The sequence below is a fragment of the Narcine bancroftii genome, chromosome 11, assembly GCF_036971445.1.
Source record: "Narcine bancroftii isolate sNarBan1 chromosome 11, sNarBan1.hap1, whole genome shotgun sequence".
Taxonomy (NCBI): Eukaryota; Metazoa; Chordata; class Chondrichthyes; order Torpediniformes; family Narcinidae; genus Narcine; species Narcine bancroftii.
Genome location: NC_091479.1, coordinates 99,474,757 through 99,497,608, shown reverse-complemented (window position 1 = coordinate 99,497,608; position 22,852 = coordinate 99,474,757). Strand labels below are relative to the sequence as shown.

At 44.9% G+C, this 22,852-nt stretch overlaps 1 protein-coding gene across 14 annotated transcripts in view; it reads right to left on the bottom strand.

Moving 5' to 3' along the window:
* The window catches only part of srgap1a (SLIT-ROBO Rho GTPase activating protein 1a), a 229,322-nt gene that overhangs the window by 5,791 nt on the left and 200,679 nt on the right, over positions 1–22,852 (bottom strand). For 9 of the 14 annotated variants that reach the window (XM_069904208.1, XM_069904202.1, XM_069904203.1 and 6 more), the window contains 5 exons: positions 22,109–22,333; positions 18,446–18,525; positions 7,054–7,234; positions 4,187–4,324; positions 1,836–2,169 (listed from right to left, as the gene is read on the bottom strand). In XM_069904208.1, coding sequence (XP_069760309.1) covers positions 1,836–2,169; positions 4,187–4,324; positions 7,054–7,234; positions 18,446–18,525; positions 22,109–22,333 — 958 coding nt within the window. Of the gene's footprint in view, positions 1–1,589; positions 1,778–1,835; positions 2,170–4,186; positions 4,325–7,053; positions 7,235–18,445; positions 18,526–22,108; positions 22,334–22,852 lie in introns of those variants that run through there. The other 5 variants (XM_069904211.1, XM_069904212.1, XM_069904209.1 and 2 more) reach the window with 3 other exon arrangements.

The following is a 22,852-nucleotide window of genomic DNA, read 5'->3' as shown; positions in this document are numbered from 1 at the left end:
GAAGGAGAAGTCACAGTCAAGAAGATGGTGAATAAAAAGATTGATGCCAGCTGAGAAGTGATAAGAGGGAGAGCGACCATTTATTAAATACTTTCTACTTCCATTAATCAGAGACAATTGCTTGAATGGGTTTTAATGAAGGAAAATCGGCATCAGAGACATGAACATGTTTTGAAATTGATTGTTTTGCTGCAGTTTCACAGTGAAAACATTTCTATAAACCACCTTACAAAATAAATAAGAACAATGCAAGAAAAAGTCAAAGGAAGGCAGTGTCTTTGGGTCAGTGATCATTCGGGGATCTGATGGCAGTGGGGAAGAGGCCGTCCTTGTGCCGCTGAGTGCTCGTCTTCAGGCTCCTGGACCTTTTTCCTGATGGTAGCAGAGTGAAGAGGGCGTGGCCACTTTCTTGAGACACTCAGTGGAGTAGAAACTGTGGCTCGTGATGTCGCCGGCCGAGTTAACAACTCTCTGGAGTTTTTCTTTTCCTATGCATTGGCACTTCTGTACCAGACAGTGATGCAACCAGCCAGAATGTTCTCCACGGTATTAGAGGAAAATCATGCTTATTTGGTTGGAAGTTTTGAAGAGGTATAAAGAGGGTAGATTGGGGTAGTGCACCTGATGTTGAGTATCAAGGCTTTGAAAAGGCCTTTGTTTAAAGTGCCATAAAAAAGGTTCCAAGCAAAAGTGAACCGCTGTGGAACCAGACTGCTGTGAAGAAGGATGGGGTGAGGGGAGAGCGTAGGGGATCTCTCTAGTGTCCATCCTTCAACCCTCCACCCTCAGTCACCCTAAAGAGATTACTGAATCATTTCTGCATTGCAATGTGTGAGATCTTGCTGTGCACAAGCCGGTTGGGCAGTTCCTGCACAGCAATTGTTCCATGCCTCCAAAACATTTGTGAGGAACCAGATGATGTAAAAGGTGCTACAGAAATGCACAAAATGTTGTTGTATTTTGGTTATTTCTCAATCTGATTGAGCCATATGACAACCACTCTCCATTAGTTAATCTGCTTTTGCAGAGGGAGAATGTTAATAATTATCACTTAGAGATACAGCATGGTAACAAGCCTCACTCTCCCACAAACTCACACTGTCCAAATACCCCCATATAACTAAACTATCAACCCTGTATATCCTTGGAATGTGGGTGGAAACCAGAGCACTCGGAGGAAACCCACACAAGTCATGAGCAGAGTGTACAAACTCCCTACAGACAGTACTGGATTTGAACCCGGGTCACGGTCGCAGTAATAGCACTACACTAACTATGCCACATCTCTACGAAATTGGCAGCCGTTAGCTCAAACTGTACCAACTCGTGAACCTTTGAGATGTCACAGACCTTCCACGCTATGGCAAAACGTGCAGCAACTCATGATGTCCAGTTCCCTTTGGTACAAAATATTTTGGGTATAACAAACAGAGAGTCTGTGAGGAAAACTGTTTTAGGATTCATGGTCTCTAGGTGTGGAGATTCAGTGCCTTCAAAAGAGTGTTAAGTGGATTAAGTGTTTGAGGGAGAATAATTTGCAGTGAATTAGGGAATAAACGTGCAGGAGACCAATAGGGGCTACCACAAACCTGATGGGTCGAACAGCCTCTTCCTGTGCCCATGCTGTATTTATTTTCCTGATTCCGTAAAGCAGCGATCAGTAACCGCCCAACTTAAATTCTTTGAACAAATGAAGTGCAGGTCAGATTTGGAAACGAAGAATGGTTTTGAACAGCAAAGGTTTCAGTGAGAAGTGGAAATGGTTGATGCTTTAACACTGGAATAAAAAAGTTAAAACATCAATGCAGATGAAAGAAAGTAAGTCATGTACGGACCTGAGCAATTGTTTCGGGGTCCAGAGGTTTATGCTGGCTGAAGCTGGTGTATTGACCCGAGGACGTAGACCTTCTCATTGGCGGACTCTCAATCTTTTTGACACCCTCGTGACGACTAATATTGGGAAGACCCGCTCGATGTCGTCGCTCTGGGCTGTCAACCGTGACACTGCGGCTCTGGAGGAAAAGGCGGGAGGTGGCGTGGGAAGGCGTGATCAACGGGCCACTCTCCCCTGAGCTACTTACTGAGCCATGCATTGGGTGCACTGCACAGTGGCCGTCACTGGTTCTCAATGGGCGCCTGCCGGCTGGGATGTCCGACCTCTTCTTCTGTCTGAGAGAAAGAAGGAAGCTGGCTGTTTCTCTCATGCTTAACCATTGAACAAGCAAACCAAACTCTACAATGGAGCGTCATGTAATAAGGGGAGATTTGATGGAGGTGCACATAATTATGATGGGTTTAGAGTAGGGGCGGCCAAACTTGCTTAATGTTAGAGCCATATACGATAAACTTCAGATGTTTGAGATCCGCAAGACAGGAAAAGATGGTACATAGACATTTTTACACTTACATGCAATTTTGTGATAAAAACTTTACATATTTAGAAGTACATGTACATAATAATATATACATGAATGTAGTTTTTAAACTGCTACTTTGTATTAGTTTGAATGATCAAAATGTACACATACCCGTATACACTCATATAATAGTTGAATTTTGTGGACCAATGTTTTAGGGTAAGATTTAGGGGGTTGTCTATTACACATTATATACTTTTGACTGAAGTAAATACCTGCATTGCTCGGGGTGTCGGGAGCACGGATGGGCGGGTGGCCGGAACCAGGTGTTAAGTCCACGTTTTGACATTGGGAGCTCAGATGGACGGGCGGCCGTGACCCAGGTGAGAGACCACGCTGGGGGCAGGAGCCTGAATGGACGGGTGGGGGGGGGGGTTAACCTTTATATGATATTGACTATGTATAATGTAAATTATACATACCAAATAGTTTCAATTCTAAGCCACACCCATTAAAACTCAGAGATAGCCGCTCTATTAGCCACTCTGCCGTCCTCACTTTAAATTGGGACAGGAGGGTAAGTTTCCTGCCTTAAAGTCCATTGAGTCAATATTCCAATAATTGTGAATACATATGGTGCTGTATCTGAGTCAGGTAGCTCTCTGCCACCTTACTCAAAGGCAATTTAGGATGGGTAATAATTGGTAGCCTTACAAAATTTACCCACATCCTGCAGGTTTTTTAATATTTTCTTTTTGATTTTCAAAGACTCACATAAATCCAATTAAACAACACATTCTTTTCCAACAATAGTGCATAACTTTCAGTCTATTTTATCTCCTACCCCTCTCCCCCTCCATCCCGCACCCTAATACAAAAAAAGGTTATATAAACTAAACAAATACAAGGAACAAAATATCGTTAACTCCAAAAACCCTGAAGGGAACTTAAGAGCCAAAAAGAAAAGGATAATGAACAAAATGCCTGCACCATGACCCATTTCACTTATCTACCCATTTCACTTATCTCAAGCATTCACTATATCTAAAAGGATTCATAATTACATTTGCGCACCAATGTGCTGCAGATAGCATTGCCACACCCAAACTAATGTGTCATATTTCCTCCTCAAATTGTACGTGATTTTCTCCAGGGCATTTCTGTAATCCATCGTGTAATATTTAGTTGGAAGTTGGACTTCCACATGACCGCTGTATGCTTCCTGGCTACCGACAAGGTGACCTTCACAAACTGAAGTTAGTATCTGGACAGTTTAAAACTCATGCCCATAATGTTTACCAGAAGGTACAATTCAGGATCTTGTGGAAAATTCACCATTGCAATTTTTTTCAGAATGTCCCCCAAGTCCTCCCAGAAAGACAGGATGAACATTTAAACAAAAACAAGCAGTTTGAAAAAGAATCTTGATTAATTTAATTAACAACATCAATTCCACAGCTGTTGTGGTGAGAATTGAACTCATAACTCTGGATCATTTAACCCAAGCTGCCAGATTACTAGTCCAGTAAAATAACTTGCTGCAATAGCTGCACTTATCCTCAGAAGGTGTGACAGCAGGTTGTATCTGAATTGGATCTTTAATCCATTAAGGGCAAGTTGTGACTAGAAGTTCTGCAAATTAATATCACCTCCATTGACTCAGTGCAGTACAAGGGGTGCGAGTGAAACAGTTCAGTGAACCAGTTAAATGGGCTTTGTTTGTAAGTGTACCAGAAAGAGGTTCAGGTCACTGACATCCCTGAATACGGTTCTGCACTTCCCCATAAAAAATTAATACAATGGGCAAAGTGCAAGTAGGACATCCCAACCTCGCTGCGGAAACATCTGGAATGCGGTCTGCTGGTGATCCCACGTCGTTCTTCAAGGACAGCTTGTCTTCTGCAGTGGGACCACTGCTGGCTTCACTGTCCGCTTTCTGGCTCAGCGTGTCAGAGAAGGTGTCATCCCTGAAAGAAAGCATGGTGACAGACCTACTGTTACACATGCTACAAGGTCATCATCATCTGACTGTACACATACAAACTGATGTAACAGGGTTTCTCCAGACCACTGTGCACACATCTACACACACAAGGCACAGCACATTGTAATCATACACAGTAAAACACCTGGTATCCGCCACCTATGCGGATTGGAAGATGCCAGATAAGTGTATTTTCCAGTTCTTTGAGACTTGCTCTTACAATGTCTGTGGTTGTCCAGATTCTATCACCAATGTGTCTATGTACATATGTACCGATGGTCGTGTAGGATAACTGTGATTGACTGAGAGTGTAGCCACACCTACTGGCAGGTCTTAAAGGATTGCTCCTAGCCAGACCAGGTCATTCTGGACTGGTTGACCTACTTGTGATATGCTCCAGTCTTTTAGTTAATAAAATTGTAATGCGTGTCGAAAGAACCAAAGACTTGTTGATCCAAACCAAGGGTTTTATTAACTAACAGATGGTAATGTAGGATGACTGTGATTGGCTGAGAGTGTAGCCACACCTACTGGCAGGTCTTAAAGGATTGCTCCTAGCCAGACCAGGTCATTCTGGACTGGTCGACCTACTTGTGATATGCTCCAGTCTTTTAGTTAATAAAAGCCTTGGTTTGGATCAACAAGACTTTGGTTCTTTCGACAAAAACACTACTGTACTCCACTGAACAAATTTCACTTGCGTGAATATATAAACCTTAAAAGCATTTTACTTTATTTTTAGTCACATTCTTTGAAAATATTTAACCATTGTTGCATCTTCAGGTTCCTCGCCCAAAGGATGAACAGTAACGTTATGCAGTAGATACTGTAATTAACCTCCCTGCCCCAAGTTTACAGATAAATCTCTGAATGGGCCAACTCTTACTAATCAGGGATAAGGAGACCCCCCAACGGCGAGCAGCATCAACCAGCTCTTCGACCTGGGCGACACCACTGCTGTTCACACAACTTTATTCAAACAGCTGGTACGAGCAAGGCCCTCCGCTGGCTGAATATTTGCTCCCATTTTCACCAAAGGGTTACGAGTTACTTCAGAGAAAATTTATTTTTACAATTTTAAACATACGTACATTTTGACCTATTATTTTATTCTTACTTATTATTTTTTAACAAAATGTATTTCCCTTGATTTTTTTTGCCAGTTGCTTGAGTTCCGCATAGCAGGGGTTTCACTGTAAAAAGATCCCGTGAGCAACCTTGTCGTGATCAGAATCTGACTGACAAAGTTAATAAAATATAGGAGCAGGAACAAGATTTCATACATGTTCAGGTTAAAAAAAGAGCTAGCAATCTAATCTTGGAATGTGGCACAAGCAACAAAAGGCTCAGGTTTAGTGTTTATCAGAGATGTCTTGATTTAAACATACAAATGCCTGACAGGTCTTGACAGGCTGGACGTGGCAAGGAATCAGGTATCAAGGAACCAGGTCTCAGACCAAAATCCGTCAGGGTGGCTCCCAAAGGGGCCTTGGGCACCGACAGATCCCTGTGGTTCAGAACCGGGAGCTTGTGGTCACTGCCAGAACGAACAGGGTCTATGAAACTTCAGGAGCAGTGGAGGTGAATCCATGGACATTTAGTGACTCTGAAAGGAGTCTCTTTTGTTTTTGTTTTTCTTTCTCGTATTGCTTGTGTGCCGGGCTACTGGCACCTCTATGTGTGCCTATGCAGCAGGCAAAACAAAACACATTTTATATATTTATGGAGATGATAATCATGTTTTCTTTTGTGGCAAAACTCCAATCTTGGGGTTGCCTATTTACAACAGAAATGCAAACATCTGAATGCCAGAAACATGGACTTCCTGAGAATCTGGACTTTTCAAAAACTCTCCAACTTTTAAAATGAGGTGGGTTTTTGTGCACGTGTGTGCATAAGTACCACAGATGTAGAGCGGCAACAAGCGACCACGCTTAATACAGATCACCTTATCATGAAGAAATTCATTGGTACACTGGATTCATTTTTAAATACAATTTCAAGCTTACCTCTGTTTTTGTAGTGAAAATATGTTTACATTTTTGTCGTGTTGACTTTATTTTTCTTTAAAACTGCTTGTTTTGATAAAGGAAGCATACTGTATTTGGTGAAGAATAAACTAGCAAAATTTACCTGTTCATCTCTTCTTTACTCCTTAAATTTGAATTTTAAAAATACTGCCTGAGAATCCAGAAATCCAGACCGACCCAATCCCCGAGCATTCCGGACTTTAGGACTTCGATTGTGAAACAGGTTCCCTCTCCCCAAAGGCTGACAAGTGTGCAGCCTCTCTTCAGCAGGGGCAGAAGTCTTGAATATTTTTAAGGGAATCACAGACAGATACTTGATAAGACTCCAGAGAACGTAGGTGCTGGGGAAGACGGTGGGGTTGGGAGAGACATGGGGTGGGGGGGAAGACTGTAGTTGCTGGGGGAGACATGAGGGGAAACTGTGGGTGCTGGGGGAGACATGAGGGGAAACTGTGGGTGCTGAGGGAGACATGAGGGGAGACTGTGGGTGCTGAGGGAGACATGAGGGGAAACTGTAGGTGCTGGGGGAGACAAGGTTGGGAAGATGAAAGGTTCCAGCAGAGAGATGGTTGAGGTTACACTCTCGTTGCAAACGGCAGAGCAGCTCGAGGCCACCACAAGCACATGTTCACATGCCAATGTGGAGCTACTGGGTTTCACTCAGAATGCAGCCATCACTTACGTGTCTTGCACTACAATGTACTGATGGGGTACAAGACCATCTATCCCATTGTGCCGCCCCTCCCACCAGTCCTCAGAGGCTCTGTGGTACAGCAGCAAAGAAGCTCCCTTCTTGAACGACAGCTCTCGAGCGGACCTCCCTGCGTAGTCGAACTTGGCTATAGCTTCGATGGGTTCACCTTCTGGAAAAGGGGACACAAAAGTTCTGTTACTACATTCTGCTTTCTTTCCCTCAAGTCACTCTGTATCTTCCTCCGTTCCCTCAACCACGTCATAATGGTGGGTACACAATGGAAGAAAGCAACACCATTATTAGCCAACGTTCCTGTCCTTGTCCTTACAGTTGACAGGATGTAATGACCGATGCAGCCTCACCCTGATGTCCACCTTTGTGTGCAACTGCATCAGGCTGTGCATGGAACCAAAGCTCGAGGGCACCAAGTGCCGCTATATGCTGAGGTTGTACCAGGTGTAGTGAAGGATAAGCCTGGCCCCATTGCTGAGTAATGACCCAGTCAGCTGGACTTTGCCATACCACTTTGTCCTTCATGGAAAAGTTTTTCCAGGTAAACACCTTTAACCACAAGGCCATCAGGCAGCGGTCAGCATGAATGTCCTGCAGACACTGAGAGATGACAGCTTGATGGACATGGTTCCAGACTGTCAAGGTCATCTGGGAGAATGCCTCATTGCCAGAACTCACCAACAAGCACCAGGACTTGGCTTGGCTGGCGGTGAGAGGAGCCCTCCCAGACAGATGCTTCCTGTACAACCAGAACATCACCCACAAAGCACATTGTCCCTGAGATGACTGCAGTGGGGCTGTGAACAGATCAAAGGTCCAAGCCTGGAATTGGACTCCAGATGGAGCTCCCTCTTCACATTGTTCCAAAATTTCTTCTTCCATTCAGTATTCTCTCTTTGAATAAAACACCGCCTAAATTTCCTGTCGACTGATCAGGGACCAATGCCCTGCAGTTGCCCTCTTTGGACCAATGCCCTGCAGTTGCCCTCTTTGGACCAATGCCCTGCAGTTGCCCTCTCAGTGGACTCTGTCAAACCTTCTCGTGATATAGAACACTACAGCAGATTTCCTAAGTCTTTCCTCTAAACTTCTTCCCACTGACAGTGGTGAACACACCTTGCCAAGAGTAGGAGAATCCATAGTCACCTTGACAGTTCAACAGCAAAAGGGACAAAAGTTTGATAAGTTTTAAACATCACAAAGGAAATGTTTAGCATATGCACCTTATCTTGAATGGTGAGGATCTTGGATGGAATTCCACTCAATGTCTCTACTCCTTACCTGTTAGTTAAGAACTGGTCTTCATTGACATGACAGCAGTGGAGAGGGCTGGTACCCTCAAGTTCCTGGGAGTCCACATATCATAACACCTCTCCCTAAGCCAGCATTTTGAGGCAACCATGAAGGAGGCACACCAACATCTTTCCTTCCTGAGGAATACTGGGAATTTACTAGGATGTGGCCCGGACTTCAGGAACTGAGTTACAGGGAAATGTTAAACAGGTTAGGACTTTATTCCCTGGAGCACAGAATGAAGAGAGATTTGATAGAGGTATTTAAAATTATGAGAGGTATTCTTCTTCTTTCTTTGGCTTGGCTTCGCGGACGAAGATTTATGGAGGGGGTAAGAAGTCCACGTCAGCTGCAGGCTCGTTTGTGGCTGACAAGTCCGATGCGGGACAGGCAGACACGATTGCAGCGGTTGCAAGGGAAAATTGGTGGGTTGGGGTTGGGTGTTGGGTTTTTCCTCCTTTGCCTTTTGTCAGTGAGGTGGGCTCTGCGGTCTTCTTCAAAGGAGGTTGCTGCCCGCCAAACTGTGAGGCGCCAAGATGCACGGTTTGAGGCGTTATCAGCCCACTGGCGGTGGTCAATGGGGCAGGCACCAAGAGATTTCTTTAGGCAGTCCTTGTACCTTTTCTTTGGTGCACCTCTGTCACGGTGGCCAGTGGAGAGCTCGCCATATAACATTATGACAGGTATTAAATTATGAGAGGTATAGATGGAGTAAATGCAAGTAGATTTTTTCCACTGAGGGCAGGTAAGTTACAAACCAGAGGACGTGGGTTAAGGGCAAAATGGGAGAGTGGTGGGGGTGTGGAATGAGCTGCCAGCTGAAATGGCGAATGTGGGCTCAATTTTAACAATTAATAAAAATTTAGACATGGATGGGAAGGGTGTGGAGGGCTTTGGACTGGGTGCAGGTCAGTGGGGTGAAACAGACTAATAGTTTGGCACTAGAAGGGGTGAAGGTCCTGTTTCTGTGATGTCATGTTTCATGGTTCGATGGAGTCTGAGGAGATTTGGCATGTCGATAGAAACTGTCAAACTTCCACAAATGGACTGTGGAAAGTAGACTGACCAGTTGCACGTAGCCTGGTTTGGGAACTGCGACCAGGATTGTAGATGGCTGTCAGACCAAGTCCAACACAGGCACCAACCTTCCGTCCATTGAAAACATCTAAGTAAGATGCTGCTTCAAGTCAACATTATAAAGGACGCCCATCACCTGGAGAATCCATAGTCATCTCACTGTTCCCTTCAAGTAAAAGTCCAGCTCCTCGAGGTTCAAGAACAGCTTTTTACCAACACAGGCTCTTGAATCTCCCAGTCCTACCCTAACCATAAATTACTCCAGGACCACCAAAAGATCTATTTTTTCTTGCATCAACTGCAAATATGAATATTGATTTATTTATCCCTGGTACATAACAAAACCATTGCAGCATAGAAATAGGCTCTTCGGCCCTTCTAGTCTGTGCCGAACTATTATTCTGCCCAGTCCCTCTGGCTTGCACCCAGTCCATATCTCTCCCTACCTCTCCCATCCATGTACTTGCCCAAATTTTTCTTAAATGTTAAAATTAGACCAGCATTCATCACTTTAGCTACTTTTTGTGTGAAGTTCCTTTTAAACTTTTCCCCTTTTACCCTTAACCCATGTCCTCTGATTTGTATTTCACCTGCCCTCAGTGGAAAAAGCCTACTTGCACATTTGCTCCATTTATAGCCCTCATAATTCTGTACACCTCTTTTCTGTCTTGGCATATTGTGGTAGCTTAATTTATGCTTTTGAGCTTCTGTATCTTACATACCTGTGCGGCCGCAGCAAGTAAGAATTTCAGTGCATCTGTACATTGTATTTGTGCAAGACAGTAAACTCCCATCATCAACATTTGTGGACGGAAAAGCACTGGGGCTTGAATCCTCATCAAGATTTCCTTCCGAAACCGACAGTTCTGAAACTACAAACTCTTTCGGGAACATGGTCCATGTGATGATGAAGTGAGTGAAAAGTCAGTGGGTTTAATCACCAGCAGGTCTACTGCAGGTGTTCCAACTCACCCTCCCACTCTACTCTCCATGCCACTGGAAGGTTTCAGCAGCGATCAGGGGAAAGACACATCCAGACTATCCTTCCCGACCTCCCCAATACGGGTTATCCACCTGTTGACGTGGGCAGCCTCATAGAAGAAGGGGAGGGGATGGATGACAATCTCGAAGAAGGCTCGTCAGTGGCTACACTTTGTGAGGTGTTTGAGGAGATTAGGTATGTCACTGCTCTCTAAAACCTCCACAGGGGTACCGTGGAGAGCATTCTGGCTGGTTGCATTACTAACTGGTACAGTGATGCCAACGCTTAGGACAGGAAAAAACTCTAGAGGGTTGTTAACTCAGCCTGCGACATCATGGGCACCAGACTTCACTCCATCGAGGACATTTACAAGAGACTGTGTCTTAAGAAAGCAGCCTCTATCCTCAAGGACCCTCACCACCCAGGCCATGCCCTCTTCACTCTGCCATCATTGGGAATAACGTACAGGAGCCTGAAGATGAGCTCTCAGCGGCACAAGGACAGCTTCTTCCCTGCTGCCATCAGATTCCTGAATGAATAATGAACCACAGGCACTGCCTCACTGTGACTTTTCGTACACTATTTTTATTTATTTTCGTAAGGTGATTTAAATAAATGTGAAGCTGCAGCCAAAAAACAAATTTTGTGACTTGTTTATGACAATAAATTCTATTTCTAATTCAAAGGAACAGGCACTTCAGCTCATCATGTTTATCCCAACCATAGTATCAAATTAAACTAATCCCATCCACCTGCATGTGATCTACTTCCCTCTGACCCCTGCCTATTAGAAGTGTCTGTTCAATAGTTGGCCACAAGAAAGTTGATTTCGTCTAACAAAACATTCAGCCGATGCAGAACACAGAAATTCCTGTACTAAATATCAACATGATATTACATTGTCTATTTGGACTTTAGTAAAGCTTTTGACAAAGTTCCCCACAGGAGGTTAGGAAAAAAGGTGGATGCATTAGGTATAAATAAGGAGGTAGTGAAATGGATTCAGCAGTGGTTGGATGGGAGGTGTCAGAGAGTAGTGGTAGAAAATTGTTTGTCCAATTGGAGGCCGGTGACTAGTGGAGTTCCTCAGGGTTCGGTCCTGGGTCCACTATTATTTGTTATATATATTAACGATCTGGACGTAGGGGTGGAGAATTGGATAAGCAAGTTTGCGGATGACACAAAGATTGGTGGTGTTGTGGACAGTGAGGTAGATTACCGTAGATTAAAAGGTGATTTAGGAAGGCTGGAGGTGTGGGCTGAGAAATGGCTGATGGAATTTAATACAGATAAATGTGAGGTGCTACATTTTGGAAAGGCAAATTTAAATAGGTCATATACATTGAATGGTAGACAATTGAGGAGTGCAGAGCAACAAAGGGATTTAGGAGTTATGGTAAATAGTACCTTCAAGGCTGATACTCAGGTAGATGGTGTGGTGAAGAAGGCATTTGGAATGCTTGCCTTCATAAATCGGAGTATTGAATTCAAGAGTAGGGAGGTTATGATGAAATTGTACAAGGCATTGGTGAGGCCAAATTTGGAGTACTGTGTACAGTTTTGGTCACCAAATTATAGGAAAGATATAAACAAAATAGAGAGAGTGCAGAGAAGGTTCACGAGAATGTTGACAGGATTTCAGGGTCTGAGTTACAGGGAAAGGTTGTGCAGACTGGGGCTTTTTTCTCTGGAGCGTAGAAGATTGAGAGGGGACTTGATAGAGGTGTTTAAGATTTTGAAAGGGACAGACAGAGTAAATGTGGATAGGCTTTTTCAATTAAGAAAGGGGAAGATTCAATCTAGAGGACATGGCTTAAGATTGAAGGGGGAAAATTATAAGGGGAACATGAGGGGAAATTTCTTTACGCAGAGGGTGGTGGGGATGTGGAATGAGCTTCCGGCAGACGTGGTCAAGGCGGGATCATTGGTTACATTTAAGGAAAGACTGGATCGTTACATGGATAGGAGGGGACTAGAGGGGTATGGACCGGGTGCTGGTCAGTGGGACTAGGAGGGTGGGGATTTGCTATGGCATGGACTAGTAGGGCCGAACTGGCCTGTTCTGTGCTGTAAGTAGTTATATGGTTATATGGTTATATGAAACACATTTCCTCACAGAGCATTACACAAATGTGGTGGAGAAACTCCGCAGGTCACCTAGTATCTGTAGGAAGCAAAGGGTGACCATCGATTTGGGCCTGAGACCTTCACAAAGGTTGTGAGCAGAAAGTAAGCAGGTTCCTGAATAAAAAGGTGAGGAGGGGGGAAGGGGCAGAGGTTTAAAGACAGGCTAGAGGTCATCAGTGAATACTGGTGGGTAAGTAGGAGAAAAAAGCTGGGAAATGATATGGGGAGGAGATAGTTCTCTGATAGGAGAGGGAAAGGGGTGGGGAGCGGGAGGACAGGAGACTGAGGGAAAGAGTTAGGCTTAGTGGAAAGGTTTAACAGAAACTGGAGAGGTCAACATTAATGCGCAGATGGAATACAAGGTCTTGTTCTTCCAATTTGTGTGTGGCCTCGGTTTGACAGTACATGAGGCCGTGGACAGACATGACTTTGTGCCAGTAGGGTGTGGAATTAAAATGGGCGGCCACTGGGCGATCCTCACTATTGCGGTAGACAGAGTGAAGGTGCTCAATGAAATGATCTTCCAGTCTGTGTCCAATCTCCTTGATGTGGAGGAGAAAGTCTGCAGACTTTCCCGTTCAACTCTACACCGCAGAACAAGTAGGAACAATCTAATGTTCTTATGTAAAACACACCCAATTTAAAGGTGATTCAAACGACCACCTGTTGCAGTTTTTCACAGTACCACCAGGGGGACCTCAGCACGTTGATTTAAGGTCAGACATTCAGAACTGCTGGAAGACCGTCAACCTGGCCGGTGAAAGACACACTTTGGTCTTTCAGTACACGGAGATGTCGGTCCGGGAATGCTGCTGACTGGCACATTCCAGACTGCAGGATTACATGCTGAGGGATCCACTAGGCATGGTGCAGTCAACGCGAGGGCGCTGTGGGGAAGGACCACAGACTAGAGTCCTCCCATTACTGGGCCCTGAGGGGCTAAGACCGAGGGAAAGTCCCTCAAACAGTGGGGGGGGGGGGGGTGGTATAAGAGCAAGGGGCCACAGTGGTGGTATTAGTCATCGTGGTAATGGCTATCTCTCCAGGTCGAGGATGATGGTCCAGGTTCCAAATTTCATTCTTTCACTTCTCAATGCTTTTCAACCACATGATGGTGATCCCTCTGTACATGGCCTTCCAGATAGGATGGGGTGAAGCAAAATATTTTTAGGGCACCTTTTCTAGCCCCCTCCCAATTCAGGGAGAGCAAAGTGAATCTTAAATAGGGCTGCTCAGATGTGAATACTCCTACTGAACAATTTTCTTGCTTCTGTCCTAAAGCTGAGCGACCAAATCAAGTATTCACCGCTTTCACTTCTTGGACGGGAGCTTCCAGCCATCACATTGCCTGTTCCCGTCACCCTCCTCTGATCGCCGAAAGATGAGGAAATGGCCCACAGGGTGAAGATGCCTGTGCATGTATTTGTTTAACGTATACTTGACGTTGCACTCCAAGAAGCACGATACTTCATAAATCAACCAACTAGTTCTAAGGGCATGGAAACTATGACGATTGGAGCTGATGGATTTGCTGCAGCCTTCGTCCGCCTTCACAGCCATCGAGTTCAGTGTAACTCCATCCACCTGCTCCACCATTAAGGACTTGGTTGGACTGTTCTTTGTCAGGGACCTCACCCTCAACCTTACTGCCATGGGTGACCCTACCAGGAGCGTAGCTCCAGACGGCATTACTCTCGGGATCACAGGACCACACATGCTTCTCCACCACGACAAGGTGACAATCCACGGAGAAGGATGGTAATAATGTTAAACAAAGAACAAATGTAACATTGTTCAATTGTGGAAATTAATACACAAAAGTGCTGGAGAAACTCAGCAGGTCATGCAGCGTTCACAGGAGCCTGCGTGTTCTGCTGAGTTTCTCCAGCACTTTTGTGTATTAACCACAATCACAGCGCCTGCAGACTTTCTTGTTTCACAATGATGAAAGTGTACCAAGATGGATGTGAAAAGACTGATGGCTTTCTTTGGTGAATTATTTTATTGTGAATAAAGTTTATTTTGGGGGGGGGGAAAAAAACAAAAGTGAGGACATTTTCGGGGGGAAGAGAGACCCCAAAGCCCCTTTGCTGCTTTTATTGAGACCATGAGTGATAGGTGCCGTGAAATCATTCTTCATGCTCCCCAACACCCTTGCTTAAAGACAACAGCTGAACTGGGAGACAGCAGCTAAATTACCGACAGCAGCCTCTTACAGAAAAGGTTTCCTAAATTCACGCCTTCTTGGTTCAACATTTTTTTAAAAAATGCCAGCTTAGGCCTGAAACATTGGTCTCCCTTTTCTTCCTGTGGATTCTGGGTGACCTGCTGAGTTTCTCCAGCATGGTTGTGTTTTGCACTCAACCCCAGAGTTTGCAGACTCTAGTTGTTTCTTCCACTCCACACCATCCCCTCCCGCACCCCCCCTCTCTTTATCCCAGCAGTTCCTGAAAACATCAACCAAATCAGCCCACAATGCCTGCAGGATTCAGCAGCCTCTATCCTCAAGGACCCCCACCACCTAGGCTATGCCCTCTTCTCACTGCCACCATCAGGAAGGAGGTACAGGAGCCTGAAGACACACACCCAACGTAAAAATAAAACAGCCTCTTCCCCTCCACCATCAGATTTCTGAACGAACAATGAACCACAGACACTACCTCACTTTATCTCTTTTTTTTGCAGTAGTTATTTATTTTTGAAATCTTGTATTTATGTAATTGCAATTTTATAGAGATTTTGCACCTTGTTCTGCACCATACTGCAAAACAACAAATTTCATTGAGAACATCTACAGGCAACACTGCTGTCGGAGAGCAGCAGCAATCATCAAAGACCCTCACCACCTAGCACACGCTCTGTTCTCACTGCTGCCATCAGGAAAGAGGTATCGGTACCACAAAACTCTCACCACCAAGTTCAGGGACAGCTGTTACCCCTCCACCATCAAACTCCTCAATGACAAACTCAATTTAAGGACTCTTAATTTGCACATTATTTATTACTAAATATATATTTTCCATATTTGCAGAATCAATTTGTTTACATTTCTCTCTTCTTGAGAACAGTTTACACTTACTGGTAATTAGGAATTTTACCTCACCTGCAGTAAGAAGAATCTCAGGGTTGTATGTGATGTCGTGTACGTTCTCTGACAATAAATCTGAATGTTGAACTTTGAGCTGGGTCACCCATTGCAGGTAGTTAGAACCATAGAACACTACAGCAACAAAACAGGCCTTTCAGAAAATCTAGCCTTTGCCAAACTATCACTTTGCCTTGAACCATTGACCTGCACCTGGGCCACGTCCCTCAGCCTCTCCCATCCATGTACCTACCCAATTTTTTCTTAAATCTCAAAATTGAGACCTCATTTGATTTTGGTTACACGAAACAGAGAACACTACAGAACACTACAGGCCCTCAGCCATCGACGTTGTGCATACCAAAAAAACGAAACCTTTCTTACTTCATAACCCTCTATTTCTCTTTCATCCATGTGCCTGTTAAGAATCTCTTAAATGCCCCTAAAGTTTCAGCCTCCACTACCACCTCTGGCAATGCATTCCAAGCGCTCTGTGTAAAAAACCTTACCCCTGATGTCTCCACTAAATTTTCCTCCCTTTTCTTTGAACAGATTTAAATTATAAATTTAGACAATTGGGTTTAATTCAGTGGCACGGGCTTGTGGGCCTGTTACCATGCAGTATGTTTAAATTTTTAAAAAACTAATTTACAGGTGATCTTGGTTTGACAGTGCACAAGGAAGTAAAACACAGAAGACTGCAGACACTGCGGTTGAAGTTAAAACACAATGCTGGAGAAACTTTAAATTAAGTTTAGACACACAGCAAGGTAACAAGCCATTTTGACCCACGAGTCCATGCTGCCCAATTTATATCCAATTAACCTACACCCCCAGTACATTTCAAACAGTGGGAGGAAACAGGAGTCCTCCGGGAAAACCCACACACACACGAGGAGAACGTACAAACTCCTTACAGACAGCACGGGATTCGAACCCCCATCCCAATCGCTGGTGTTGTAAAGGCATTGTGCTAACTGCTACACTAACCATGTCGCCCTTGTCTGGTGTTTGGGTAAAATGTGCCGGCTGCCTCTTAGAATCTTGCAAACCTCTATTAAGTCTCCTCTCATCCTTCTTCACTCCAAAGAGAAAAACCTAAGCCCTGCTATCCTTTCCTCATAAGACTTATTTTCCAAATCTAGGCACCATCCTGTTGAATTTCTTCTCCCAGGCTCTGGTGGAGGGAGATTCCACCTTCCCATATAATGCCCTGAAACCAGTGATGTTGTAATCTCTCAGCGCCAGAAAATGCACCTTGCACTGCCTCACTTTCCCAATATTTTCCAGGAAACTGCAGAGAGCAAGTTTGGATATCGGAAGTGAAGAAGGTGGAGCAAGAGTGGTCTTTGCTCACCACCGCTCAGCTCCTCCAGATTTATATTCAGGCTGTAGCTTCACACAGCACTGAAGCCAGGGTTTAAAAAAAAGGGTGCAAGCTGATCATCTTCATGCTCTCCAGCGCTTATAAATCACCATAGCAACCAGAGGTAGGAGAGGGTGGGATGGTGGCTACATCGCAAGTCTTGATAATCTGCAGGTACTTACTCAAATTCCACCAAAGCAGCATGCAATTTAAATGTGGTCAATGAAATTACACTGCATTTAAAAGCCAGTCAATGGCCACGAAACTAATGTTCTGCTGAAGCCCGTGAACCATTAATGTCCATCCTTATTCAATCCTACCTACGTGTCACACTAGAACCACATCATTCAGCTAAACAAGCATTATCTCCAGACAACGTTGAAGGAAGTAAATTTCTCAGACCAATCGTGTTTCCACCCTTATTTTCCCAGGAGCCTATTCTCCCCACATTCCCATCACCCCTCACTCTGCCCACCTACACCCTAGGGCAGGGGTATCCGACCTTTTAATTTTAATTTAGACATATAGCCCATGAGTACATACCGGAGGGGGGGTGTAGGTTAATTGGGCGGCACAGACTCAAGGACTGAAATGGTCTGTTACCATGCTGTACGTCTAAATTAAAAATTAAAAGGTTGGCCACCCCTACACTAGAGGCAATTTACAGCGGCTAATTCCACCTGCCAACTTGCCCATAATTGGGGTTGTGAATTTACAGCACGGAAAAAGGGCCTGCGGCCCCAACTCATCCGTACCAACCAAGTTCACTGGCCCCATTTGCCTGCGTTTTTGCACATGTCCCGACAATGCTTTCCTATCTTTGAGGGACACAGGTACAACATGCAAACTCTGAGTAGTGAGACAGCAGATGGACCTACTGCTCCTCCAGCAGAGCTCCTCAGACCATGAACAACGGGTCGATGAATCTGGGTCTGGCTCATCATCCACCACAGGCAAAAAATTAACATTCGGAGATAAGTACAGGCACTCTCCAGGTTATGAACTGTGGATACTGTTACATGCTATGGGATGCAATAATCAGGGGCTGGCACGTTGAGTTAATTCAGTGAACTATCCCCCGTCACTCTCCCCTCCCCTCCCTACTCCTATCACTCTGCTCATCCATGATCCCTCTCTCCATCACCTACCCCACTATCTCCATCATTGAGGTTGGGTGTTTGTCTTCAGGCTCCTGTACCTCCTTCCTGATGGTAGCAGTGAGAAGAGGGCATGGCCTGGGTGATGGGGGATCCTTGACGATAGAGGCTGCATTCTTGAGACACCGCCTCTTGTAGATATCCTCGATGGAGTGAAGACAGATGCACCCTCAATTATGAATTAATTTTGTACTCACGCCAGAAACCCAATCATGTATATCTGGCTGGCACACGTGGGTACAAGACAGGGGTTAATCTGTGCTTACGAAATGGACACCTACCATCTTCACTGGTGTGGGTCTCTGCTCCTGTATCCACATCCACCTCATCCAAGGTCCCATGTTCACTGTAAGGACTGTCGCTGTGGGTCAGGACAGAGAATAAATTAGGATTACTTCTCAAGGCATCCCATTCTCCCTCAGCCCTGAAGTCACCAAAAAATACCACTCGTTTCCTCAGTCGTGTTCCTGCACTGTTTAACCAAACTGTACTCAAACACTGTTCAAATACGTTTAGTGGGTAGGGAGGGGGGGAAAAAGGGGAGAAAATGACACTGTGTATATTTAAGAGGGAAATGTTTGTGTGTATTTTGGTCAATATGGTTCATAGTGTGAAAAATAAAAATAAGAAAAAAACCCTCTTCAAATCCCTCCACCTTGTTGCCCTCAGACTTTCTTCATTCTGACAACTCGCTGAGGATGGCCAAGGCTAGCTAAGCGATTAGCGCGACGCTGTTACAGCGGGAGCGATCCGGGTTCGAATCCCGCGTTGTCTGTAAGGAGTTTGTGCATTCTACCACATCTGGTGCTCCAGCTTCCTCCCACCATTCAAAATATTCGGAGGCTGTAGGTTAATTGGGTGCCACGGCTTGTCCGCTGTATGCCTACATTTAAAAAATTTCTGTGCTTCCTCATCTCTCCACTCCTCAACCCCCTCAAATGGTAATTGCTCTGTCACGTCTTCCCTGCAAAAGTCATTGATCTTTACAGCATGGAAAAAACAGGCCCTTCGACCCATCTTGTCCATGCTAGTCACGTTATCACATTGGGATGGAGGGTCTTTTCTGCGTTTTTGGCTCTACCACAGATTGCAAGGTCTGGGATTCCGCTTTAATTCATCCACCTGAAATTGTTTTATTTAAAATATTTTTTAAACGTTTGTGAGAAGACTTAATACTGACATCGTTCTTTCCCCAGCAAGAGTCCAACTTTTGTTGTGACAGATTGGACTTTTGTTCCAGAGGAACATTACCTGACTGAAACAGTCCATTACCACAAATAAAAATCTGACTGAAGTCTTAGAAATGCTGGGAGCATCGTTGGAAACTATTAACTTCACAACATCAACAGGCATTTTTGCAGCATCTTCAACAGCTGAGAACTATCCCATTTCAATTCCCTACCCTATTCCCATACTGACATGTCTGTCCATGGACATGCACTGCCAGATGGAGACCACCCAAAACATGGAGGAACAGCGGAGTACAGGGCCAGCGCCAAGGGAGGGACATCCGGGGCAACTGACCACCCCCCATGGTTATTTCCCCCCCCCAACGAGGTATTGTGACCTGCCCAACCCACAGCATTAGCGTCAGTCTCCACACTATATAAGCGGCACATTTGCCTGTAACGTCAGTGGGAAGGGGAAGTAAGATGGCGATATATGGAGACAGTTAGGCAGGTAGGTTCCCCCACCCCGCTGAGCAAGTTTTCAAATGTCACCCCATGGTTACCTTAATGCCCCTGCTAAGACTTGTTCCGATGCTGGAACAACACCTCATATTCCATCTGAGAACCCTCCAACCGGATGGCATTAACATCCAACATCAACTTCTCGGATTTCCATTAGCCCTCCCTCCCCCCAACCCTGTCTCTCTCTTCCCCCCATCACTCTATCTTCTTTCCTGCAGCTCTGCTTTCACAGAGCTACTCCCTGCCCCGATCAATTCTCACCTTTCCTATCCTGTCCAATTATCACCTCTTGACTGTTGGCCTGCACTCCCACTACCCCTTCTCCCCTCCTACCCCCCCACCCCCTGCTTTTTTTATTCAGGCACCTGTCTGCTTTTGGCTCACACCTTGATGAAGGACTCAAGTCTGAAATGTTGGTTATAATCTTCCTTCCTATGGACACTGTTGGAACTACTGAGTTTGTCCAATGTTCGAACTATCCCAAGGCTCTTGGCAAAGCAATTGTCAAACAAAAACCTGACACCAGGCCACATGACGACAGATAATCATGGAGTTTTAAAGCATGGAAAAAGGCTTTGGACCAACTTGTTCATGTCGACCATCTTGTTCATCTGAACTAGTCCTATTTGCCTGCATTTGGCCTATGACCATTTAAACCTCTCCATGCACAGAGTAGATGCAGAAAGGTTGTTTCCCATGATGGGGGAGTCTAGGACGAGAGAGCACAACTTCAGCATCAAAGGACATCCATTTAGAACAGAGGAATGTCTTTAGCTAGAGGGTGGTAAATATTCTTCATGATAGGCACAGTGGAAATCTGAAGGTGATATCTTCAAAGATAATTCCTGCAATTGGAAGATAATGAAATGCTTATTTCTGAGGTAGATGTACATTATATACAGTAAAACCCCTGCATCAGATGCTGGATAAGTGAATTTGCTGGTTGCTTAAGATTGCGTGTAGAGTGTTTGGTGAGACTAAGCGCTAGGGCTACTTTCGTATTTTTAACCTATTTATCCTCAGCGCTATTTTTGACAGTTGCTTGAGGCCGCTGGTTGCTTGAATTCTGGATAACAGGAGTTTTACGGTAGTCAGAGATATTACAGATCAGAAGATGGGGTTAAAATAAAGACTAGCTTTGATTTATTTGAATGGCAGAACTGACTCAGTGAACCAATCGGCCTTTTGTTCCTGTTAGCTTAAATTAAGTAGCCTGAGTAATATACTCAAAATATTTTCTCATGCCATGTACGCAGGGAACAGAGGGATACATATCATGTGCAAATAGCAGCTTTAGTTTAATTTGGGCATCATGTTCGACACAGACACGTGGACAGAAAGGTCTGTTCTTCCTGCTCAATGTCCTCTAGTTTTATTGACGTGGTTCGAGTTTGGAAGAGTACACTATACAAGCAGAAAATATTTACAACAATGTTCCCGGGACTGGCTTATGAATCAAGGAGAAGTTAGATAAGCTAAGACTCTTCTGTCTGCACTGCGGGTAGGAGGGGGGGTGTAGAAAAGATAAATGGTCATAGTCTGTTTTCCAGGGTAGGGGGATCTAAAATTAGAGGGCAAAGATTTGTGAGAGGGGAAGGATCTAAAAGGGACCTGAGGGGTAACTTTTTCACAGAGAGGGTGGTGGGTGTGTGTGGAACGAGCTGCCAGCAGCTAGTGCAATGCTTTTACAGAGCTAATGGTCAGGACCGGGCTTCGAATCCCGCACTGTCTGTAAGGAGTTTGTATGTTCTCCCGATGTCTGTGTGGGTTTCTTCCGGGGTTCCTGTTTCCTCCCACTGTTCGTAATGTACCGGGGGTGTAGGTTAATTGGGCGGCACGGGCTCATGGGCCAAAAGGGCCTGTTACCGTGCTGTATGTCTAAATTTAAATTTTTTTAAAAATGTAAGCGGTAGAGTCTAGGACGATTACAATATTCAGAAGACATTTAGACAGGTGCACCGACAGGAAAGGTTTGGAGGGATACGAGCTGAATGCATGCACATTAGATTCACTCAGGCAGACCACACAAATGTGCTGTAAAACTGTATGATTGCACTTTGTCTACCAAGCAACGATCAGCCGACTCATTGTAGACCTAAGGCTATCAGGGAACTTTCAGATGATCCAAGCTTTTATTGTTAAAATCGAGGTAGCATGGTCCTGGTTTTCCCTGAGTTAGAAAAAGGTATTGCCTAGCAGTCAATACCAGCATTTTAACCGTAGGCCAGAGAGACAAGTTTTCTCCGCACTCACCAATAGTCTTCGCCAGTCATGCACTTTTCATACACGGGGCCCTCCAGGTCCTTGGAATCTGGGAAAATCAGCTCGTTGTGGATGATGATGGTTTTAATCAACTCGTTCACATGGGACTGGCAAGAGACTTGGTCATGCGGCTCTGGGACCGGCATGAGTGTTGGGCCAAAGCAGATGGCCAGGTTGTAAGGATCCATCATGTTCTCATCGTTGAACTGAGACAAGCTACCGAAAGAATGGTGGACCATCAGCAAAATGTTCAGCGGCTGACACGCGTCCAGAACTGCTCGCGTTACCAAGCCACACACACACACCCTTACTCAGAAACCTCACCGCCTCATCCACCCAGAGGACCATTGATCAAAGCACAAGATGCCGGAAGGACTCAGCAGGTTGGGCAGCATCCACGGAGAGAAAGGGACAGTCATTGTTTCAGGTTGGTGTGGTTTCATGATGTGCCGAGTCCCTCCAGTTTTTCATTGACTGGGATACCAAGATCTTGTGTTTCTATGGAGTTAATTGTGTCCATCTCACCATTCAGTATCTTGTCTCCCCATCTTGCTCATGGGGCATTTCAGAAGTAGTTTGTTAGAGGCCCTGTAGCAAAATCAAACTATCCTCCTGCACCTGACTGGTGGATTGGAACGTGGGTCTCCATCCCCCATAATCACACCATTTCACCACAGGTTTACACCCCACAAGACCTTCCCTTTAATAGTCCCTACCCTTAGTCCCTGAACCATC